This window comes from Erythrolamprus reginae, chromosome 4 (assembly GCF_031021105.1).
Source record: "Erythrolamprus reginae isolate rEryReg1 chromosome 4, rEryReg1.hap1, whole genome shotgun sequence".
Classification (NCBI taxonomy): Eukaryota; Metazoa; Chordata; class Lepidosauria; order Squamata; family Dipsadidae; genus Erythrolamprus; species Erythrolamprus reginae.
Window position 1 is genome coordinate 93737069 of NC_091953.1, and position 25594 is coordinate 93762662.

General features: G+C 38.5%; 1 protein-coding gene across 2 annotated transcripts in view; it reads left to right on the plus strand.

The window, feature by feature from the left end:
• TUBGCP5 (tubulin gamma complex component 5) overlaps positions 1-25256 on the plus strand; it is a 37010-nt gene extending 11754 nt beyond the window's left edge. For both annotated transcript variants that reach the window (XM_070750920.1, XM_070750921.1), the window contains 15 exons: positions 2844-2937; positions 4211-4457; positions 4558-4760; positions 6189-6304; positions 8142-8410; positions 11594-11792; positions 13617-13805; positions 15439-15621; positions 16179-16263; positions 16346-16466; positions 17437-17603; positions 18939-19064; positions 21042-21130; positions 22266-22366; positions 24852-25256. In XM_070750920.1, coding sequence (XP_070607021.1) covers positions 2844-2937; positions 4211-4457; positions 4558-4760; positions 6189-6304; positions 8142-8410; positions 11594-11792; positions 13617-13805; positions 15439-15621; positions 16179-16263; positions 16346-16466; positions 17437-17603; positions 18939-19064; positions 21042-21130; positions 22266-22366; positions 24852-24916 — 2254 coding nt within the window. In that variant the 3' untranslated portion in view covers positions 24917-25256. The remainder of the gene's footprint in view (positions 1-2843; positions 2938-4210; positions 4458-4557; positions 4761-6188; positions 6305-8141; positions 8411-11593; positions 11793-13616; positions 13806-15438; positions 15622-16178; positions 16264-16345; positions 16467-17436; positions 17604-18938; positions 19065-21041; positions 21131-22265; positions 22367-24851) is intronic.
• Positions 25257-25594: the final 338 nt, after the last annotated feature.

Sequence of the window (25594 nt, forward strand, 5' to 3'; positions counted from 1 at the left end):
CCCAACAGCCTCCAGGCACCGGCACATCACTTCCACTGCTTCGTTGACTGGACATGGGGTGGAGATGTATAACTGGGTATCATCGGCATATTGATGATACCTCACCCCATGCCCTTGGATGATCTCACCCAGCGGTTTCATGTAGATGTTAAATAGCAGGGGGGAGAGGACCGACCCCTGAGGCACCCCACAAGGGAGAAACCTAGAGGTCGACCTCTGACCCCCCACTAACACCGACTGCGACCGACCGGAGAGGTAGGAGGAGAACCACTGGAGAACAGTGCCTCCCACTCCCAACCCCTCCAGCCGGCGCAGAAGGATACCATGGTCGATGGTATCGAAAGCCGCTGAGAGGTCAAGAAGCACCAGGACAGAGGACAAGCCCCTGTCCCGGGCCCGCCAGAGATCATCCATCAACGCGACCAAAGCAGTTTCCGTGCTGTATCCGGGCCTGAAACCCGACTGCTGGGGACCTAGATAATCGGCTTCTTCCAAGGACCGCTGGAGCTGGAGTGCCACCACCTTCTCGACAACCTTCCCCATGAAGGGAAGGTTGGAGACTGGACGGTAGTTATTGAGTACGGCTGGGTCCAGGGAAGGCTTCTTGAGGAGGGGGCGCACGAGCGCTTCTTTATAGAGTGTTGGAAAGACTCCCCTCCCCAAGGAAGCGTTGGTAATCTCCTGGGCCCAGCTCCGTGTCACCTCTCGGCTGGCCGAAACCAACCAAGAGGGACACGGATCCAGTGAACAGGTGGCAGAACTCACAGCTCCAATGGCCTTGTCCACTTCATCAGGTGTCACCAAGTCAAACTCCTCCCAGACAGATGGACAAAGACGTTTAGCCCCAGTCACCTCGACTGACTCGTTGTCAGTCGACTCTGTTTTACAATTGGAGTCGAGATCGGCCCGGATCCGAGCGATTTTATCAGCGAAAAACGTGTTAAAGTCCTCGGCACTACTCTGTAAGGGCTCCCCAACTCCCCCCTGATTAAGAAGGGAGCGGGTCACCCTAAACAGAGCGGCCGGGCGGGATTCCGCTGATGCAATCAAGGCGGAATGATACGCGCATCTTGCCGCCTTGAGCGCCACTTTGTAAGTCTTAATAAAAGCTCTTACAAGTGTTCGATCGGATTCGGACTTACTCTTCCTCCATCGCTTCTCTAGACGTCTCTTCTGGCGCTTCAACTCCCGGAGCTCCTCGTTGAACCATGGAGCTCTACGGGGTCTAGCGCCACGGAGAGGTCGCAACGGCGCAATACGGTCAAGGGCCTCCGCTGCCGCCTTGTTCCAGGCCTCAGCCAGAGACTCTGCCGGACTGCGGACGAGTGTATCTGGAAGAACCCCAAGCGCCTTCTGAAAGCCTTCTGGATCCATCAGGCGTCTGGGGCGGAACATCTTAATTGGTTCCGCCTCCCTGCGGGGGAGGATTGGAGCCAGGAAGTCAAGCCGCAGTAGAAAATGGTCTGACCATGACAAAGGCAACACTTCTAAGCCCCTTAGTCTCAGACCATTACTCAGTTGCTCAGAGAGGAATACCATGTCGGGTGAGTGCCCCCCCTCATGAGTCGGACCCTGAACTACTTGGGTCAGGTCCATGGCTGTCATGGTGGCCATGAACTCCTGTGCCAATCCAGAGGATTCGCCGAGCGACGGCAGGTTGAGGTCTCCCAAGACAATAAGTCTAGGGAACCCCACCGCCAGCCCGGCTACCTCCTCGAGCAGCACAGGCAGGGCTTGTGCCACGCAGCTGGGAGGCAGGTACGTGAGAAACAAGCCCACCTGAACCCCTAAGTCCAACTTCACCAGGAGGGACTCACAACCCGCAATCTCCGGAGCAACGAGTCTACGCAGGCAAAGGCTCTCCCTGGCTATAATAGCCACTCCTCCCCCCCTTCCCCGGGGTCGAGGTTGATGCCATATCTGAAACCCGGCTGGGCAAATTTCAGAGAGAGGAACTCCTCCCTCTGGGCCCAGCCAGGTTTCAGTTACACATGCCAGGTCGGCCTCCTCATCCAGGATCAAATCCCGGATGAGGAGAGCTTTATTTACCACCGACCTGGCATTGAGTAGCAGCAACCTGAGCCCAGGGCCAGATTTACACTCATCACCAGTATTCTGGGTTGAGCTCACGGAGCCGGAACAAGGGATCGTTATTAAGCAACGATCCCTCCTTTCCCTGTAACGGCTAGCTCCGTGACTCCCGCCATATCTGCCTCTCCCCAGCAGCACTGAGATATCCTGACCCTCTGTCACCCCAGAGATAGCCGCCCCTCCCCCTCCCGCCTCTCCAGCGCCAGGTTGGCCAAGTGTATTATTTACATCACTCCCATTCATTTCACCCATACTATGATCCCACCCATCCCATCCGCTCCATCCATACCAATCATTTGCTCCATACACCCTATGCCCATCCCAGTTATCCATCAATAAAACACCCCCCCAATAATTTAGTTAAAATATAAATCAATTAATTAAAATACTACAGTTAAAATACTAATAAAAGAAGTGTTGTCAAACTCATGTCATCACAGCATCGTCAAATGATGTATTGTAACTTTTTCTCCCTCTTAAACTGGTCTTGGGTGTGGCCAGTGGATGACATATCCTACCTGTGGGCTGCAATTTTGACATTACTGATATAATGTGTGAAATACCTTTTGAAAATCAAGTATTTTTACAGTTTCAATATGTGATGGACACTTTTCCAGAGTCACTTTTCTGTGAGATGGACAGCTATATAAATTTGAAAAGTAATTGAATGAATAATGCTAACTTCTGAATGTACATTTTGCTTGTACTGAGTTTTACAAAGGCATGTGCTGAGATCATTTTTATTTTTTCAGGCTTCTTTCAGGTGTAAAAAAACTCTTTATATTTCAGCTGAATGATGGAAAGATAACTGTAAGAAATGACATAACAGTAACCCATTTGACACATGTGAGTAAAATGATCAGTGAATCTAAAATAAACAAATATAGCAAGTCAGTATTTATTAATTAGTCAACAAATAAAAAATAAAATAATACTGATAACACTTGCTTAATTACCATCTATTCAGTGATCACTTGAAGTTACAGTAGCCGTGAATAAATGAGTGAGTTATGGCCATTGCAGCACCCTGCAGTGTCATCAAAATTTGGGTGCTTAGCAATTTCCTGGCACTTACAATTGCAAGTGTGCTTCAGCTATCCCCATTTTCCTATTTTCCCATGTCTCCCCTTTCAGTTTGATGGTGGTGATGTCATTGGTGCTGGGGTGGCCCACAGCCTTCAGGAGTCTTAGCCAGCTGTCACTACTTCTGGATCTTTACTTCAGCCCCAGTGCTGCTACTGCTGCCAAAAATGCCACAGTGACCAGCTCTCCACCTCCAGCAGCACAATGCAAACCCCAGTTTATTTATTTATTTTATTTATCCGATTTTTTAATGCCGCCCTTCTCCTTAGACTCAAGGCGGCTTACAACATGTTAGCAATAGCACTTTTTTTTAACAGAACCAGCATATTGCCCTCACAATCCGGGTCCTCATTTAACCCACTTCAGAAGGATGGAAGGCTGAGTCAAACTTGAGCCGGTGATGAGATTTGAACCACTGACCTGCAGATTTACAGTCAGCTTTAGTGGCCTGCAGTACTGCACTCTACCTGCTGCGTCACCTCGGCTCTTGCCATCCCAGCTGACCTTCAATATTTTCTGCTGCTGACAAGGACTGGCTGGCTTGGCCTTATTTAAGGAAACTGCTGGCCACACCAGTCCTTTTTCCTGAGGCTGTCTGTGCATGCCCTTCTCTGTATTGGACGCTGCCCTCTTGAAATGCTTCTGAGATTTCCCAAAACTGCCCACCCCTCTGCAAATTGTGCACTATTTTCTCATGATGATTTGGAAGGTTTTAAAAGCATCGCGATAAACATTGCACTGTTTAAATAAATGTGCCTGAAGCAGGAGGCAGTCCCTTACCTTACTGAGGCTGAGGGCTGGGAAGGATCAAGTTAGGAATAGCTTGGATCAGGGTGGGTTCTCATCTAATGATGAACAGTTGGGCACAGATTGCCAGTATAAGGTAAAGATGGTGTGTCCTTTATTTTAAGTGTGCCTTGAACTACTCTGCAAACCTCTATGTAATATCTACATTTTGTAATTTCTGTATCTTTTTTCTGCTTTACTTTCAAAATAGATAGATAAAAATAAAATAAAAACTTTATATCTTTTCTAGAATTCATTAAGATCAATGCTGGAGCGCGTAGCTGCCTACGGGCAAGTGGTATTTAGGTTACAAAAGTTTATTGATGATGTCATGGGTCACAGCTCAGAAAGTGGAATACATGGAACCATATCCACTCCCAAGAAATCTGTGGAAGCCCCCTTTAGAACCTATCAGGCTTTTGTGCGAGCGCTCTATAAATATTTCATTAATTTCAAAAAAGAACTTACGGAAATTGAGAGGTGCATAATCAACGAAGGTAAAATAATTGCATTTTAACTGAAATTTTTGTTTTAACCTTCTAAAGTGCAAGCTTTCCATGTATGACCATAAAAACATGAATCTATACTTTTTTGTAGATACTACAGTTACCCTTTCCATAGTCATAGATAAGTTGTCACATCGATTAGCGCAGCTGAAAGTAATTCATAAAGTTTTTAGCACTGGAGTTGCTGAAGTACCACCTGATACCCGCAACGTTGTAAGAGCATCTCATTTGCTCAATACCTTGTACAAAGCAATTCTTGACTATGATAATATTGGGGAAGCCTCTGAACAGACAGTAAGTATTAAAAAAATGTAATAAATAATAAATTATTGTTTCATAACTATACTGGAAAAAATGAGCTATAGTTTCTATTCAAGTTAAGTCTGTAATTGTTTTGGTTCATAGATAACTGTTCTAGTCTAATGTAATCTTATTAATCAGGCATACTGTATATGAGTTCAGTTACATGCATATTACAACTACTCTGCCCCAAGTGTAAATAATACCTCAACTGTGTATCACCCATTTTTTAAATAAATCTAGCTATCAATGTATTCTTTCACACAATTTCCTATCTGCGCGAGTGAATCCTAAATGTTGATTCAATGGCAATAATTCAGCTGTATATCATACATAAATAACAGACTCTTATAAACTGTAATTATATAAACTGATATAAATGATAGCTAGACTTCTTCATAGCAACAAGAAAAAAGTTCTACTTTAAATTTTCTTGTGTTAGAACTGTTTATGTCAAATTATTTGAAATTCTCAAATTCACAATTTTGATCCATGTCTTTTTTTAAAAAAAAAAACAAGTGATAAGCTGTAGAGTTACAATAATCTGAAATGCAGTTTTATAAAATAGACTCTTCTACAGTCAGATGTTGCAGTACCTTAATTAGGATGTGTATAAATTGTAGAATGCTGCATAGGAACAGAAAGAGGCTGAGTTGAAATAGAAATAACAATTTCTTTGTGAGTCAGTTTAACTTTTTCTCATAAGGATTATATAAATAATACAATTCTATTTCAATAGTGTAAACATTTTATTGCCAGGTAACTTGCTTAAAACAGTTGCTTCTGCTTTTCTATTCTATTCACACCATTTGTGTGCTTATTTGTGAAAATATTATCAAAGTCCATTTTTACAGACAGGAAATTCATTTGTAGGCATATTATTGACGCACAGCTTTGTTAAACAATGAAGAGCCACTCAGATGAAGCCAGCTGAATATTGTTTAAATGTGATATTGTAAATTATTTTTAGACTTGGCTGGGAAACACATCTACGTGCGGGATATATTATGACTACACAGAATATAGAGCAGCTGTAGGACTTTTTCTATTCTCTCGTTCTTATAGCAGCTAGAATAACATCTTCACATCATATATCATGGAAACAATGGAGACTAGAATATATATTGAATTTAAAATTTACATAATGATTTGTATATACAAACATAAGAATTAGTCCTGCTGTGTCAAGCCTTAGTTCAGTATTTTGTTTCTTTCACAATGATTAAGCAGGCGCCTCTGCTATTAAGCACCTTCCTTCTGCCATTGTTTCTCTGATCTTAAAAACCTTCAGTATATAAGCTTTTCTAAATGCTGGATATATTTTATAAATTTTCTACTGGTGCTGTTGTTTCCCAAGTCATTTAGCATGTATTATTATCTATTCCTTTCTATTTTCTACAATTTTTCATAATTTCATTTCAGGTCTCTCTTTTGTTTTCTCTGTGGGTTGAAACAGTAAGACCATACCTACAGACAGTGGATGAATGGATTGTCCATGGTAATTTATTTGATCCTGCCAAAGAATTTATAATTCAAAGGTAATTATTGTGGATGTCCCAGAGGTGCTTTTTCAGGAGGCAACTGGACTTTGTTTTTTATTTGAGGACATCATGCTTCTCATCAAAGAAGTGTCTTTAGCTTTGACAGGATAGTGGGAAATAGAAGGATTTATATTCCTTGTAGACAGCCAGTCGTTTGCATCCTTTTAGAGGGTCCTTGAAACACTTGGGAGATGTATCTGTATCCTCAGGGTCACCTGAATAGTGCTTCAGGTTCCTATAGTCTGCAATTTATTTTTTTCTGAAATCCATTCCTACTTCCATACCATTCAGAGGGTGTTCATCCTAAATTGTATAGCTAAAAGTCTGTAAAGATCCTTAGTCATCCAGATCATGGTTATCCCAAAGGTGCTTTTTCAGGAGACAACTGGACTTGCTTTAAAGAAAAAACAAGAAAGTCCAGTTGCCTTCTGAAAAAGCACCTTTGGGATAACCATGACCTGGATGACTGAGAATCATATGGATATATTTATTTATTTATTTATTGGATTTATATGCTGCCCCTCTCCATATTGATATTGCTAAGGTGTAGATCAACCTTTTTTGGCCAGGCCCCACCTAAGTATCTCTAAAATGAGTCCTTATCCCCCTCATGACATATAATTCTTATTCAAAAAGTGAACTACTCACCTGGAGGAAGCCTAAAAGGCCATTAACTAGGTTTAACAAGGTTCCAATTGCCCCAATTAAAATGAAATTCCCCCACTGTGGGACATGGGCCCCACGTTCGGAACCAGGGGTGCAGATCAGTGTTTTTCAACCAGTGTTCCGCGGCACACTAGTGTGCCGCGAGACATGGCCAGGTGTGCCGTGAAGCTCAGAGAGAAAGCAAGAAAGAGAGAGAGAAAGAAAGAGAAAAAGAAAGAAAGAGAGAGAGAAAGAAAGAGAGGGAAAAAAGCAAGCGAGAGAAAGCAAGCAAGAGAGAGATAGAGAACAAGAGTGAGAGAAAGCAAGAGAGAGAGAAAGAGAACAAGAGAAAGAGAGAGAGAAAGCAAGCAAGAGAGAGAGAGAAAGAGAACAAGAGAAAGAGAGAGAGAGAAAGCAAGCAAGAGAGAGAGAGAAAGAGAGGGAGGGAAGGAGAGAGAGAGAAAGACATAGAGGGAGGTAGGGAGGGAGAGAGAAAGAGCAAAAAAGAGGAAGGAAGAGAAAGAAAGAAAGAGGGATGGAGAGAGAGAGAAAGAATGAGGAAGGGAGGGAGAGAAAGAGGGAGGGAGAAAGAAATAGAGTGAAGGGGAGGAGGAGAGAGAGAATTGTTTTGTCCAAACTTTTTTTAGCTCCCCCCCCCACACACACACACGCTCAATGTGCCTCAGGGTTTCGTAAATGTAAAAAATGTGCCGCAGCTCAAAAAAGGTTGAAAATCACTGGTGTAGATCACTGACTTTGTGATGATAGTGATAGAGCCAAAAGAAACCCTGCGTAAGTATACTTGAATGCTACTAAGTATCTATATAATGTGCATTATTACAGCTAATTGAATTTGGAATATAAAAATGTAAGAATCTTCCAAATTTGGCTGCTGACGTTTATATCTTAATTTTAATCTTGATGTTTTCTTAACCAGTATGCATTGTAATATTCATCTAGCGCCTTTGAAATTTTAGTTGGCTGTGATGAGCTTTCAAATCTCTTTATTTGCCCTGAATCTTATCCTTAACTACCAAACCGAGAGCTGCAGATGGTAGGTGAATATTCTTCTCCAGTTATTTGAAAAACCTGTTTTAGATTATTATTATAATTATAATTAAATGCATTGTAAATACATATTTGCATTTTTCTGAGAAATTTCTGACAATTGCCTGTTTTTTTTCTGCAGAAACAAAAATGTTTCTGTAAATCATAGAGACTTTTGGTATGCTACCTACACATTATACAGTGTATCAGAAAAATCTGAGAATGAAGAGAAAATGAGTGATAATGCTAGTGCAAGTTCTGGCAGTGATCAAGCACCATCAAGCAGACAGCATACCATGGTTTCCTTTTTAAAACCCGTATTAAAAGAGATCATTATGGCTGGGAAGTCCATGCAGTTGCTTAAAAATTTGCAGTGCAAGAATGGTTTTCCACAGCCAGCTGCAGCCCGAGGTAAAAACTTAATTTCCACAAAATGTTCCTTATGTAAGGTTGTATGTATTGATTTTTAGAATTCATGTGGTGCTGCATGACTTGCTTATAAATTTTAAAAAACGAACTGTTTAGATTTTTAAATAGATAATATTTCTGATAAACATTGCACAGTTCCTGCTTAATTGATGCTTACTTAATTTTAATCCACTTTTAAATATCAGTGATATAACAAAACATTTGACTGGACTTTTACTTGACTTTAAATATAAATAATCCTCAGTTTATGATTATTTGTTCAACAATGGTTCAAATTTACGACGGCTTGGAAACAGAATGCCTAAGTTTAATCCAGAAGAATTTTTATTAAGATATTTTAGTCCACTCAGAAAATGTTGTCATGTTTCTTAATCTACAATAGTGGCCAAAATTGTAGAATCTTTTAGGAAAAGTGTACAGTATTTTTGAGATTTGATGGCTAATAACACCACTTTTTTGAAGTACTGTAGTACTATAAAATTATATATCCTCTGTCTAGGTAACATGGGTTTTAGCCCAGTTTAATCTTCTCAACCTTTGTTTGAGAGATAAAAGTGGTTTTGTGTGTGTGGAATTTTTAGACCAAATTCCTGCAGTCTGCGCCAAACAGTCCTTGCACTCAACTTGGCATTGCATTGCACCATTTCATTTTGTATGCATCCAAATTATTTTCTTCTGTCACATAGGCAGTTTCTTATTTCTTCTATCATCACTTTCTGTTGTGCACGTTTCCTGTCTTTACCAGTGTGGTTTCCTTATGGCTTTCCTTATAGCACTGGAGTTGATGAATTTGTTGGTGTAGGGACAAGGACTTGAACTTTGAACTAGGTGATGAAACCTTGGGGATTTCAGATTTGGGTTTCACCCAGATGTACCAACATGGCTCTAATAATACATTGGAACTTTGAGAAATATTTTGACTCAGACTCTGATTTAACTTTGGATGCTATTTGGAACCCTGACAACCTGGATTAGTAAGCTACCCACAGTTACATTAAAATAATAAAACCGTTAAACCATATTTAAAAATGAATGTAACTTCGTAAAACAAATATAAACCCAGGTGTCATGACCCAAATGACCTGAGGAAGAGTTCTGTTTTTGCTTGCTACTGGAAGGCAGCCGTGATCAGAACCAGAAAGTTCATTCTACTGCAAAAAAGCAGTGCCTCTGGCACATCAGTGGAAACTGAGAGGAGACCTCTATAGTGACAACTTTTCAGCAAGAACCATGAGTCCAGGGGGACCCCTAATCATACATCTACTCCTTCATGGTAATTTATTAATTTTTATTTACCATACTTTTCGGAGTAAAAGGTGCACTCAGATGGATGAAAATTGTGTCTTACGCACTGAATGTCTAATTGCTGTGTGTCTTACACACCAAATGTTGCCAAATCCTGGTCTACCGCCAGCCCCCACCCTTCGGCCGTTTTCAGTCTTTGCATGTAACATTTTTGGCCTTCACACACCCTGTTTTTGGCTTCTCTGCACTGATTTTCAGCCAGTTTGAGGTGACAATTAATTATTATTATTATTATTATTATTATTTTTATTATTATTATTATTTATTGGATTTGTATGCCGCCCCTCTCTGCAGACTTGGGGCGGCTAACAACAATGATAAAAAACAACATGTAACAATCCAATTTAATAAAACAACTAAATTAATGGACCGCACTGGCAGCAAACAGGCTGTGGCCAACTGGCTGCAGTAAATGGGCCATGGCAGTGACAAATGGGCTGCAGTGGTGGTGAATGGATGGCGGTAAATGGGATGCGGTGGCAAATGAGCTGTGAGGAATGGGTGGTGGCGGCAAATGGGCAGCAGCAGCGTTGAATCAGTCTGGAACATCTTATACACTGAAAAATATGGTAGTTAGTTACAAAATGAAGATAAATGTCCATCTCACTATGGGGAATTTTATTGGCTAACAAGAAATTAAATCAGGGTAATCTATATAAATAAAAATGTAAATGTTCGTTTGTTCAAAATCTTAAATCTCCAAAAGTTCTTCACCAGTTGCTTGGAAATTTTGACACAGCGTTGCATTCGAGTACATGAGTTTTTATGTACCTCTACTACATACCTGTTACGTCTGCGACAGGTAAAAACAGGGAGTTGCTTGGCATTGAGGCTGGTGAAAAGAAGGTGTGTTTTCATTGGTTGGTGAAGAAGATAGGAGGTGTGATTGGATTGGCTGGTACTAATTTGAACCAATGAGAATGGTCCATTTATATGGAATAATCTAAGTGTGATAGAAAATCGGGTCTTCCAATGGGTCCGTAGCCCAGACTAAGCCACAGCAAGACGTGGCCGGGTATGGCTAGTTAAAAATAAATTACATGAGCAATCAAGAAATCCAAATTCAGCCGCCCTGAATTTTCGGAGAAGGGCGGCATACAAATCTAATAAATCTAATAAATAAATTGCAGCCTGCAATTAATAAACTACAATAGTGAAATAAAGCAGACTAACCGAATACCTTGTCCCAAATGGCTAAGAGAACAACCAAATCTTTTGTCCCTTTGCTTCCCCATCTGGAGATACCATTGGAGCTGCCAGAAAACTCCAATGACCAATTAGTAACTCTTATCTTGCTAGAACTCAGCGCTACCATGATCTCTTCATCCTTGATGCTGATTGATTCCAGACATAGGATAAGATTTCAGTAGCCTCATTAGGTGAACTTATTCCATTTTGGATTTTTATACTATAAAGCACATTATCTCGATGTTTATCAGATCAAAGTAGACATTCATACTGAAAAAGATCATACAGGGAAAAATTAGCAAGCCACTTCTTAAAAGCAAGAAGTCAGTTAGTAAATCAGACTTAAGTAAGTAAGTAAGTAAGAAGTTTTTCTATTTTTTAAACATCTTTAAGTGATTAGGGCTGTTATAAAGCACCTGCAACTCTTGACACCTGAAAATGAAATGAAAACATTCTAGACACACTGTATCACTCTTAGTTCACATAATTTTTAAATGATTACTGCTGCATAATTGATACTTCTAGTTCAGTTTTCCCCATATGTTTTGTTTGACCAATTAGATTTCATTATCAGTGTAATCAAAAACTTTAAGTGTGTTTTTTCCCCTGGTTTTTATGAACAATTGTCTTGAAGAAGCCGTAATCTACTGTATGTTTCAATATCTAATTCAGGTGCAGAAAGGAAGAGCTTGTACATGTTATTTTTGGAATCTGTGCAATTGCGTCTACGTCATGGAGATGAACATATTCAAGATTCTTTAACAGAACAGCAAGCTACTAAAGAGAGCCTAATAAAGATGCAGTCCATTGCAGAAAGACATTTAGAATTGGATGATATTCATGATCCTTTACTAGCAATTAATTTTGCAAGGTAATATAAGAGATTTTGAATATATTTTATCCTTTCTAATTATTCAAACATCAGCATGATTCTGCCAAACAAATACAAAAAATTGTATGTATGTATGTATGTATGTGATTTGTAATACAATAGTCAACAAGTTAAATCTTTGGAAATCATATATTGGTACTTTTTATTATGCTAATTTCTGTCTGCTATAACAGTTGTCAGGATATTGTATGCAGAATATAAATATATAGGATAATAATAGTAGTGGGTTTTACTTACCTTTACTACCGGTTTGGGAGAATGGGGGCGTTTGCGTGATCTTTGTGCGTGCACAATGCTTCTGCGCATGCGCATAGTGTTTTTTACGACATCCAGGCAAGTGGATGGAGCCTTTTGCCGCTGCTACAGGTTCGCTGAACTGGTGCGAACCGGTACCAACCCAGCAATGGATAATACATTGGTTAAAGTAAAATACCAATAATAGAAGTATGACAATATACAAAAATGCAATAGAAAATGGAGTTTGCTTAATGTACCAATATTGAGTATAAGAGAAAGAACTGTACCAAACTCAATAATAATTTAGTTTTATTATAACTGAAAATGTAATGCCCAACCTAATTATGCCTGAGATTGGAGCTAAGAAGGAAAAGGTTTAGTCCAGAGTTGGGTTAACACCAGACAAGAAACAAGTAGGAAAAAAAACCCTAATCAAGAACTACCAACGAGAAAACCACACCTCACCAACACTGACCTGGCAAATTTTTGTATATAAACAGGGCACACACACCACACACACTAGTACTGATGATGTTATGTGGTTGGATAATGAAACATCTGCAAGAAAACAATGAAGCTCAGAGAGCACCAAAGATTCCATGATTAAACTCTTGATTTTATGGAAGTCAAGAGTTTAATTATGGAATTCTTGATGCTCTCTGAGCTTCATTATTTTCTTGCAGATGTTTCATTATCCAACCACATAACATCATCTGTAGTCTTTTCTAAATCGTAACTTTAAAAAATATTTTATCAAAGTGTATATTTAATGATATAGTAAAACCACATTTGTTTATATTTATATATATGTCACATGTTTTTTTGCTGAATTAAGGGAGACTAGGATAGATCTATTTCGGCCTTATTTTGGCCTCATCAGCTAGCCATACCCACTGGGACTTGAACCTGCAACCTTTGCCTTGTAAGGCAGAGAATTATCCTCTAGGCTACAGTATCCAATCCCTTCAGCTCTGCACCAGGGAAGGGTTACATATTTTTGTGTCGAATCACACTGGTGTATATGGCTATTGTCTAACAATTGTCTGATTTCTTACATTTTTTAAAAATGGCCAATTGTGAAGATTAGAGAGATTTACTTTATCCTAAAACCAGGGAGAGGGGTGTCAAACTAATGCTGTCACAGCATCATCATGTGATGTATTGTGACTTTTCCCTCCTATGCTCCCTTTGCTAAACCAGGCGTGAGTGTGGTCAGCACATGACACATCCAGTCCACAGGCTGCGAGTTTGACAGTCCTGTCCTATACTGACTGTGTATTTCAGTTTATGTCAGATGTGTTAATCCCCCCCCCTTTATCACCAAGCAGTTGTCATGAGAAGAATCTATGTTTACTAAGTATTGATAACTTGATGTCACATACTCAATTGCCTAACAAAAACAAACTAGCTACAGAATCTGTGAAAGTCTCTCTCAAAATCGGAGACCATTTATATCTTTTTATTTTCTGTATAGTTTGCTTATCTGTAATATATTTGTACACGTTCTGTATTAATTTGTTGGAATTAATATGAAGTACCTAAAGTTAATCCCTTTTTTTTTTGCAGATTATATTTGGACCACGGGAACATACATGAGACACTTTCTGCTGGTGATGTTTGTGTAGATAGGTCATCTGAATCAGTTACATGCCAGACATTTGAACTGACCCTGAGATCTTGTCTTTATCCTCACATTAACAAGCAGTATCTAGAATGTTGTGGGAATTTAATGCAAACTTTGAAGAAAGATTACAGGTAAGATTTTACATAAGTTGCCAGTTTTGACATATTGACAGGTTCTCAGGCATGCTGTGCCACTGCTGCGTCTTTTGCCTGGGTGAAGAATGCCAGAAGCGCCTGTGGCCGCCCTGCGCGGAGCTTGAAGGCAGCGTTTGTGGCTCTGTTCTCCCCACCCCGAGAGAAGAGCACCAGTCCTAAACGAAGGGAAAAGCACTTTTGGAGTGCAGGCTGAAATGGGGTATGCGCGGGGTGGGGGGGAAGACGGGGCTCCCAGACAGAGAATTAGTCACGCAGGAGGCTTGGAAACTGGTGCAGACAGAAGGAGTTCCGCCATCTCCCTTTGCAACCAGGGCTGGTATGCAAGGCCAGCAGCAGGATGGCCTCAGATGGCAGCGGCGGTTGGCGAAGGGCCCGAACGAAGCTGCCTCAGCCAGAGAGAGGCAGCCCCTGCTCAGCTGCTGCCACAGTCGCTTGCCCGAGCCGCTTTTTGGCCTGCTGGGAGGGTTCCTCGGGCAACGCCTCCCAGTCTCCTGCAGAGAGGGAAGCAGCCAAGGGCTGCTGGACAACTTCGGGGACAGCCGACGAAGCATGGGAAGACTGCCGCTGCTGATCGCTGCCCAATTCCCCCTCCCAACATTCCATGTATAATGCGCACCCAGTTTTTGAGGCACTTTCTTGAAGTAAAAATGTGCATCTTATTCACCGAAAAATACGGTAATAAGCAGCCAGGACTGGATCCACCCCAACAGCTTCCACCTTAGGTCCACACTTCTGGAAAAGATGATTTCGTGCATGGACATTGTACCATGGCCATGTTGCACTCCAGGGAGTTTCAGTGGTTCCTGCTACCATTCCATAAGTTAGGCAGGGGATCCTCCCTTACCATAGTTAGGCTCCCAGAGGATATCAGAAACTCTATTCGCTGGTGGCATTTCTTGCCCTTTCCCAGGGTTCTCTTTATCCATCTGGATAAAAATCTGAATGCTAGCTCCAATTTACGAGAACTGGCATGTCAGGTAAGCCAATGCCTCCTCCCCCTAAAATAGGGTGAAAATCTGGGTGGGTCTTATACACTAAATATAGCCCCGCACAGCCTCTAAAATGGAGCTTCTGGAGGCTGAAACAATCTCTCAAATGAAGATTCACAAGGCTGAAAAAGCAGCCTCTGAAACGGAGCTTTCCAAGGCTAAAATAATCTCTAAAATGGATCTTTGCAAGGCTGAAAACAACCTCTCCAATGGAGCTTTGCAAGGCTGAAAAAGTAGCTGCTCAAACGGAGTTTTGCAAGGTTAATACCTGTTCCATGCTGTTTGCTAAGGACACTAGCCAAATGGATGCTGGTAGACAGATTTTTTTTAAATTTTCCTCCCCAAAAACTAAGGTGCATCTTGTATTCTGGTGCGTCTTATACTAAGTTGCATCTTAGAATCTGAAAAATACAATGATTTATAAAGTTTGATGATTGTATTCTGTAAAACATAACTACATAAATCTGAAATTAGGTATCTTGAATAACATAATTCATTGAGATTTATAATTGTTAAACATCGTTGAATTCTATTATACTAAATTTATTATAACATACATATTTTCATTGCATAAGTGAAGAATTGAAATGTAAATTGTGAAATTTGTATTTCTTGTTTAGGCTAGTAGAATACTTGCAGGCAATGAGAAACTTTTTCTTACTTGAAGCTGGTGATACAATGTATGACTTTTACACATCTATTTTTGATAAAATACGTGAGAAAGACACATGGCAAAGTGAAGCATTCCTAAATGTCCAACTTCAAGAAGCAGTTTCACAACGTTATCCAGAGGATAGTTTAAGGTAATAAAGTAATTATATCTAAAAGAGGTAGAAGGATTTGCCCTAAATGCGCTGCTACTATTGCAAAGGAATTTAAAACATTTAAAACTTTAGCATATTCTACTTCTGTGACGTTAACATAAACTAAGTGAATGTAATTTTAATATGAATGAAGAAGGCATTCACATATTGTTAATATTTTGCAGGTTTATTGCTATTAGTAATAGAGATATAGAGGTACTTAGTTATAATTTGGCTCTTATTTAGTATGAGTAAATTTTTAGAGGTTAAAACAAAGAAAACTTTATATGTAATAATTAGGTGATCACTAATTTTAAATGATTTGAAGCAGCCACTAATTATATCAGTTTAAAAGCAAATGTAACTGTATGGTTCAGAATTGCTGTGATAGCTAATATCCTATGTTGAAATAAATTTTCCTATTACAAAGTTTGCAACAAAGTGATTGTAGATGATGCTTTTATCTGAAAACATTTGTGTTGATTTTATTTCATTAATTGTATAGTTATCTGCCTTGGAATAAACAGTTGATAATAACCACATGTTTTTCTACATAGGTTGTCAATTCTATGTGAAAATATTGATATAGCAAAGAAGAAGTTGCCTGTTCATACACTAGATGGCTTAATACTAAGTTACAAGGTAATACTTATTTATATTGAAATGAAAAGTTTAACAATAAAGTAAAAAAGGATACCAATTTTTGTTTTATTTTGCTATTTAGGTCCCTTGGCCAGTGGATATAGTTATAAGTGTTGAGTGCCAAAAAATCTATAATCAAGTTTTCCTTCTGTTGTTACAAATAAAATGGGCCAAATACAGTCTGGATGTGTTGAGGTTTCATGGTAAGAGGATTAATTCTCTGTAATATAAATTTAAAACCTAACTACCTTCAGCTTCTACAGAAATATAACGTGGAGAGAGGAGAGGAGGAAGGAGGGTGGGAGAGAGAAAGAGGAAGAGATGGAGAGAGGAATGTATGGAAAGGAAAAGATACAGTAGAACCTTATTTTTCTGAATCACCAGTGAACTTCAAATTCAGCTTACAATATTTTATTTTAAAGTTTACCTGAAACAATAGACATTTTAATGAATTTGTGGGAATGATGTAAATTACCCATGTGATGTTAGCATTGATTGAATAATTATTTACATAACAGAAATTATGTCAGATACATACAGTAAGCTTGAGTTTAATAGACTTTTTAAAGAAATAGTCCTGTTGCCAAATAGTTGATTAAAGTCTTACTGCAGTATAAAAAGACTTTAAATTCTGAGATCAGATGAACTTAAGGACAAAAGTAAAGACATTAATAAGATAACATTAAGATGTTAATGGAATAAACAGCTATTGTATATTTTACGTCTTCAAATAAAAAGTTATTTGAAGATATGTTATTTACATTTGTATTTATTTAGATTTGTATGCCGCCCCTCTCCGCAGACATTATAATTTAAAAGTCCCTTAATGCTGTTTTCATTCCTTATGTTCCCAGTACCAATTGAGTAATAGGAAAGAAGAGCATGCTATTGTGCTTAGGTACTGCTTATGAACTTCATGTTGAAGAGGTGGAAAGAAAGTTAGGGTATGTGAATTCTTGGTCAGATCTTTCCTGGCTCTTGCTGTATTTTAGTTATTTTGTATTTTTGGCATCTTGCCATCATGCAATTTACTCTATTCTTTGAATAGGTATTTTAGAGCAGTATATTCAGAAAGTTGAACTTTTCACCTAATAAAATGTGTGAGAGGTATTGTAATTTATATTGTTTTGCTTTTACTACCTATTACTTTATTTTATTTATTTTCTTATTAAGAACTAGTCACAGCAGCAAAAAAGCTCCAGAATAATAGAGGTATGATACTTGATCAAGAAGCAGTTCTTCAATCGGAGCCCATTAAACAACAAACTCATCGCATGTTCATTTTAAGAATGAAACTCATGCACTTTGTTAACAGCCTACACAACTATATTATGACTAGGGTATGTGATATACAATGCATTTCAATAACATTAAAATAACTTTTTGTAAACAATCAGAAGTGATTTTGAACTGTTCCTTAGTGTAGCAAAAAGACTGCACATTTTTTACTTGATATATGATTGTCATTCTCAGCTTAACAGCCCTTGGGATTTTAAGTAACAAATTCTGCTTTATTTATAAATGCTTTCAAATACACGATAATTTCTTCTGTAATATATTCTTGCTAATGCTAAGTACAGTACTGCAAAATAAATTTATTCATAAGAATTCAGCTTTGGTTTGCATTGTAAACTATTCCAGATGTATTGTTGTATATCTTTAAAGCAGTGGTTCTCAACCTGGGGATCGGGCCACTCTGGGGGTCGAATGACCATTTCATAGGGGTCGCCTAAGACCATGGAGAAAAGACAAATTTCCCATGGTGTTAGGAACTAAAGCTTCTATTCTGGCATCTTGGAACATATTTTTACAATCTGACAAATCAGACATTTATAGTGGGGGTATCCCTCTGACCTTCCTGCCAATCAGCTTAAAGCTCTGTTGGGAGAATTGACGCTAGACTTATGGTTGGGGGTCATCACAACATTAGAAAGGTTGAGAACCACTGGTTTAAAGGAATTATAGAGGGAAAACCAGTATTTGTTCTCTAGTGTAGTAATAACCTACATTATTTCCAAATAATAGTTATGATTTGAAAGAAGACATTCAGATTTTTTACTTAGAGAAGGAGTGACATCCAGCAGGTTCGGACAGGTTCTTAAAAACCGGTAGCAGAAATTTTGAGTAGTTCGAAGAACTGGTAAACTACCTGGCTGGTCCCAAAGTGGAGTGGAAATTTTGCAATATTCTTCTCCCAGGAGTGGGGAGGGAATGTGGATTTTGCAGTAAACTTCCCCTGAGTGGAGTGGAAATGGAGATTTTGCAGTATCCTTCCCCTGCCACACCCACCAAGTCACACTGCAGCTACCAAGCCACACACACAGAACCAGTAGTAAAAAGAAATTAGATTTCATCACTGACTTAGAGTCAGACTTACTGACAAATATTCAAGTTTACATAATATTTCAGTCTGTGGTTGAATTTTAAGAATTCTTTCTTAGATGCGGTTGCCAATTATATCTTCAATTTTAAAAAGGGGGTTAAATTCTTTTCTGAAACTGATTTAATCGAAGTGCATATATTATGTTAATTATCAAACGGCTGTTCATTGTAATTAGAAATGTCTCGTATTCTGTAATTTACACTTTCTGAAGATTGCAGTGAAAGATTTAGAGAAATATAGAGTAAAGAAATTTAAATTTTAGTTCATTATATATTTTGCCTCCTTTTATAAGATTCTTCATAGTACAGGCTTGGAGTTCCAGCATCAAGTAGAAGAAGCAAAAGATTTAGATCAGTTAATCAAAATACATTATAGATATCTTTCTACAATCCATGATCGTTGCCTCCTGAGAGAAAAGGTATATAAAATATTACTTGTATGGATTCTGTATAATATTTACAAGAGGTTGGGATTATAGCATTCTTCCAAATTTTCAAAAATATTAATATTTTCAGTGTTATTTTCCCCAAAATTTAATTAACTGATAATCGAATTTTATAATTAAGACAGATCAATGTAGAACAGGCCCACAGGTCCAGTCCATTATATTTTCAACATATTGGAATTGATAATCAACCCTTGCTAAATATCCTTATGTTGAATAAATGTTTTAAGATCACAAGACATCTATTTTTTTAAAAAAATACCTTCTTGGTTTGTGAAAACAGAGGCTAATCTTTCCTTCAATACACCAAATGTTTTGAAGGTAGAATTAACAATAAGAAGTATATTTGTTGGTGTTCTAAAACAGATTTACCTGCAGTCTTCAAATTTAGCATTCAATATGTCTTACAGCCTTTAATGGTGGGAAAATAGTTGCCTATTTTCTTTAGTAGTCACAGAGATCAACAGGATCCAATATTAACCTTCTTGTTGCACCTGTGATAGATTTGCTTACGCTCTGGCAAGAAACAGAGTTCAAATGACAGGCTGATAAAGTTCATTACCCCATTTTCATAGCTTTAAATGGTTTTCTATTCTCCAAATTTTACATGTTGATGCTTTTTCCTTGGGGGAGGGAGGAACTCTAGTTTCCATGGTTGTTTTGTGCTTTGTGTTAGTAGCCTGGCATATTTAGTATGTATTTTAGTGTAGGTCTCTGATTAATTCCCCCCCCCCCTCAATATACAGTGGTACCTCGTGATATGAACCCCTCATGATATGAACCCGGGGTTCGGAATTTTTTTCCTCTTCTTACAAACTTTTTTCGGCTTACGAACTCACCACAGATCGCAAAATGGCGCTCCACTGGGCGCCTGGCTGTCACCTTTTAAAACAGCTGGGGGGCTTCTCGGCATTCTCCCGAACCCGAACTTTTCGGGTTCGAGAAACCGCCGAGAAGCGCCACCGCCCAGCTGTCACCTTCTGAAACAGCCGGGGGCTTCTCGGGTTCGGGTTCTGGAGGCCGCCGAGAAGCGCCCGGCTGTTTCAGAAGGATACAGCCGGGCGGCGGCGCCCGGCAGAGCACCGTTTTTGCAACTGAAACGTAGCCTCCAGGAAGGACGTCTTTGTGACGTCAATGCTCCGCCCATGGAATTCCCTATTGGGATTCCCCACCTTCTTTTCCAGCCTCCAGATCGGCCGAAAACGCCGCTGCTGATTGCAAAAACGGCGCTCTGCCGGGCACCGCCACCCAGCTGTAACCTTTTGAAACAGCCGGGCGCTTCTCGGCGGCCACCACCCGAACCCGAACTTCCGTGTTTGGCGTTCAGGAGAATGCCGAGAAGCCCCCCAGCTGTTTCAGAAGGTGACAGCCGGGCGGCGGTGCTTCTCAGTGGCCTCCCGAACCCGAAAGGTTCGGGTTCGGGAGAACGCCGATAAGCCCACTGGCTGTTTTAAAAGGTGGCAGCCGAGTGGCGGCGCCCAGCGGAGCGCCATTTTGTGATTTTTCCCCCCCCTTTGCACGCATTAATCGCTTTTATATTGTTTCCTATGGGAAACAATGTTTCGTCTTACGAACTTTTCGTCTTACGAACCTACTTCCGGAACCAATTAAGTTCGTAAGACGAGGTATTACTGTATTTGGAATATGGATATTTCCTGTAGTGTGATTATCTGCCTTATTTACTTTTTGCTACCCATTCCTAAGGACTCTGGGAGCTAACAATCTTTTTTGTACTGTAAAAAGAAATATTTACAAAAATATATTTCCTAAATAAAAGTAACCAAATCATAAGATATAATTATCTAATAATATATTAATATATTACCAATATATTAACCCACTCAAAATTTTTCAACTTTAACAAATAACTGAAGAATGGAATATGTGAATCTACTTCAAATCTACATAAATTTGTGACGCTAGCTATTGCCTGTTACATTTTATTTCCAGGTTAGTTTTGTGAAAGAAGCAATAATGAAAGTTCTGAACCTAGTATTGATGTTTGCAGATCGTTGGGAAGCTGGTTTGGGAGCCTGGAAGTAAGTACTTCTTCAATCTATGCATCACAATTGGTTGACAGAATTGGGACTTATTTTACTGACATTGTTTTTTTAGAGTGAAGTCTTATGAATAAAAGTATAGTGTTGACAGATTAATTGTGTAGATCACAATGGAATACATTTACATTGGATCTTATCACTTCTGGACACATGTTAGCTTCACGAGCAGGGTGTCTTTTTAAGTATAATTTTTTAAACTATATATTCATCAAGTAAATTAGACATAATCAGCAATAAAAGAAAATTATATTGTTAGAACCCTGTTATTAATGGTACTAGGTGTTCCAAATGCTCTGATGGTGAAAAATCTTGGATATCCTGAAATATAATTTGAAGTATTTTCATCTGGTGAAAATTACAGTTTATCAACTGTTATTTTAATATAGTCCAGTAAAAATGCACAGGCATCTTTCTGGCAACAAATAATTTGACATCATAGCTGAGTATTCACAGAAACTACTGTAGATATAGTGCTGGGAAAAGTAGCCATCAGTTGCATTCAGAGAAATACAGTTTTGTGTATGTGTGTGTGTGGGGGTGTATTGCTTGCCTTAGATTATAATTCTTAAGAATAGCTTCAGCAATCATTTGTAGGTTTTCTCTGAGCAGCAATTATGACTGTGATAATACATTTACTTCATTAATGGGGCATCTGTGAAAAATGGTATAGCATACTGTATGATATAGTATAGTATTAGAGATATATCTCACCTCTTCTTTGAACATATGTATCAAGTCATCCAACCGGAATGTTAAAGTTCACATATTTAAAAGGTATGCAGCATTGTGTGAAACCTAGCATGATAAGAATAAAATTAGAGTTTACAGGGTACCATGAACTATGCCACTAAGATTTCTAGGTGTAGGAGGTTGTTGAAAGAGTTAAGACCTTAAATGATTTGTATGATGATGATACAAATGATACAAGATTGAATATGGTACACAGGATAAAAGATACAGTTAAAGTGATTATACCTTTGTGATAAAAATATTTTCTGTTCACAGCTTTTTACTATAAATACCTTGTTTTTACTCAGAAAGGAATAACAATACGTTTCCCAAAACTTGATTTTTGTTTGTACTGTTTGTCTAAATTATCTTTCATTACTTTTAGAATGGAATCCATAACAAAGATGGAATCAGATTTTAAAAACTGTCATATGTTTCTTGTGACAGTTCTAAACAAAGCAGTCTGTAGAGGCTCTTTTCCACATTGTGAGTATTTAAGGAAAAGAGTACTTTTTAATATTAACAATTTGTTGTTAAACATTTATAATAATGTTACTTTCTTAATACTTGTAGCCCAAACAATATTGCTTTCTTAATACTTGTAGCCCTAAATACTTTTGATCATCATAATCATCATAACAGAGTTGGAAGAGACCTTGCAGGTCTTCTGGTCCAATCCCCTGCTTGGACAGGAGACACTATACTACTTCAGACAAATGGTTATCCAACATCATCTTAAAAACTTCCAGTGTTGGAGCATTCACAACTTCTGGAGGCAAGCCGTTCCAATTGTTCTAACTGTCTAACTGTCAACTTTCTCCTTAGTTCTAAGTTGCTTCTCTCCTTGATTAGTTTCCACCTATTGCTTCTTGTCCTATTCTCAGGTGCTTTGGAGAATAACCTGACTCCCGTGAGATACTGGAACACTGCTATCATGTCTCCCCTGCTCCTTCTTTTCATTAAACAAGACATATGCAGTTTCTTCAACCATTCTTCATATGTTTTAGCCTCAAGTCGCCTAATCATCTTTGTTGCTGTTTTCTGCACTTTCTAGAGTCTCAACATCCTTTTTACATTGTGGTGACCGAAACTGAATGTAATATTCTAAGTGTGGCCTTACGAAAGCATTATATAGTGGTATTAACACTTCACGTGATCTTGATTCTATCCCTCTGTTAACGCAGCCTAGAACTGGGTTGGCTTTTTTGGCAGCTGCTGCATGCTACTGGCTCATACTTAAATGGTAGTCCACTAGGACTCCAAGATCCCTCTCACAGTTACTACTGTTGATCAAAGTACCACATATACTGTACTTGTGCATTTTGTTTTTGTTGCTGAAATGTAGAACCTTACTTTTTTCACCATTGAATTTCATTTTGTTTGATAGCACCCAAGGTCCAAGTTTGTCAAGATTCTTCTGTATCTTGAGCTTATGTTCTGGAGAATTGGCTATTCCTGCCAGTTTGGTGTCATTGCAAATTTGATGAGTTTCCCGTCTAGCTCTTCGTCCAAATCATTGACGAAGTTATTAGAGAGTACTGGGGCTAAAACAGAGCCTTGGGTACTCCCCTGCATACTTTCCTCCATGTAAATACAGTGCCATTGAGCACTATACGAGTGTGGTTGGTTAGCCAGTTTTGAATTCATCTGGTGGTGTTGCTGTCTATCCAACATTTTTCAACTTTATCTAGTTGTAGGTTATGGTCTACTTTATCAAATCCCTTAATGAAGTCCAAGTAAATTAAATATACAGCATTCCTTTGGTACACTAATTTTGTCACTTTGTCAAAGAATGCAATAAGATTAGTCTGGCATGATCTGTTTTTGACAAATCCATGTTGGCTTTTGGTTATTACTTTGTTTGCTTCATTGATTCGTTGCTTGATTATCTTTTCCAGAATCTTCCCTGGTATTAAAACCCTGCTGTTCTGTTCGGGTCGTATGTGACCCGAAGCCAAGTTTGAGTCCCTGTAAAAAATTTTCCCTGCATATCTGAAACTTGAAATTTCATGACTTTTCATCATTTCAGGGGTTCTCTCTATGAGAATTTTTTTGGGGGGGGTGGGGGGTTTCTTTCTTGCTGAAAAAAAACCCCTCCCTAATGTTATGTTCCCGGGTCTATTTGACCCGGACTGCAAATTGATCATTTTAGGTACTTATATTTGGTCTTTTTGAAAGCTTTTTTCACCTGGAAACACGTTTGAACATTTCTGCACACAATGGAATGAAAATTAAACTGAAAAAATTAATCCTTATTGGTTTATTTTGCACATAAATGTGCCCCCCCCCCATTTTTGTGAAAGTTTTTTCAATTTATGGATAGTTTTGCTTGCAAAATGCATTCTATTTTACTGCCACTTTCTCCCTGCAATGGATCAATTGTTTCCTTCATTTTTTTCTTGTTTTTAATATGTTGGAAGAAGCTTTTTTTGTTACTTTTTATTTTTGTCGCAAGACTTTGTTCACTGTGAGCCTTAACTTTCCTCACTTCATCTTTACAGGCTTGGGCTATTTGACGGTATTCTGCCTTAGTTATTTCCCATTCTTTCCACTTTTTATACTTGTCCTTTTTGTCTTTCAATTTGTGACGGAGTTCTTTATCCAGCCATTCTAGTTTCTTTCAGAACCTATTATTTTTCTTCTTCGATGGTATTGTGCTAGACTGGGCTTTTATAATCTCGCTTTTCAAAATTTCCCAAGCTTCTTGAGTTGGTTTCCCATTGAGGATTCTCATTCATGGAATCATTCCCAAGCTCTAAGTGTATTGAAATTAGCTCTCTAGTTTGACTTTGTTCTACTAATTAACTAACATACTTATATCCTATGTAATTGGAGGTATATATTAATTAGAATTGTTAGAAATTTGTGTTACTTGACACTTAAGAAGTGTATCATAGTTTTATCTACCTCTGATATGTTTTGCTCAAAAGACAGTTTGATCCTAATTACTTTACTCATTTTTTATTCACAGTGGAATCTTTAACTTTGTCACTCATGGCTGGAATGGAGCAAACTGAACATGACATCCAAGCATGAAATTATACGCAAGCAACAACTTCTTTGAAACACTGTGATGTTGGCTGAAATGTCTGGTGATTTATGTGACAGGCATTTTGTTTTGATAAGTTACAGTACGTCAGTCCTAGGTTTCTCATATGTACAATTGTATAGGTATTACACTTGAAACTGTACAAATGTAAATATTGAAACTATCATTCATTTTTATGTGAAATGTTTGTCTAACCAAATCATATTTTTATTTTCCTCTGTGAGGCACAAACATCAAAACAAAAGTTGTAAAACAAACCTTTTTAAATATTTCCATTAAGATTACTAGTGCATAAATTATCAATTATACTTAAATATAATACTACTATTGTTGGATTGAGTTTTCTTTTCCCCTCTTTAGTGTATAATTATTTCTAATGAAATTAAATTCACAACTGTAGTTGTTGTGATACATATCAGATTTCAGTAAAATTGGCACTGGAAAAATACTTTATCATTATCAATTTTTATACTGCACACAGTTAATTTTTTGGCATTGTTAATAAATATTACCAAGCTTTTAAATTTTGCAGTGACAAGGAGCCTTAGTTTCACAACTATTCATTCAGGGATCATTTGAAGTTACAACAATGCTGAGCAAAGAAACATATGATTCAATGCTGAAGTTAGGAAACTTAACATTCCCCAAATTTTGGCTTTTGCAGG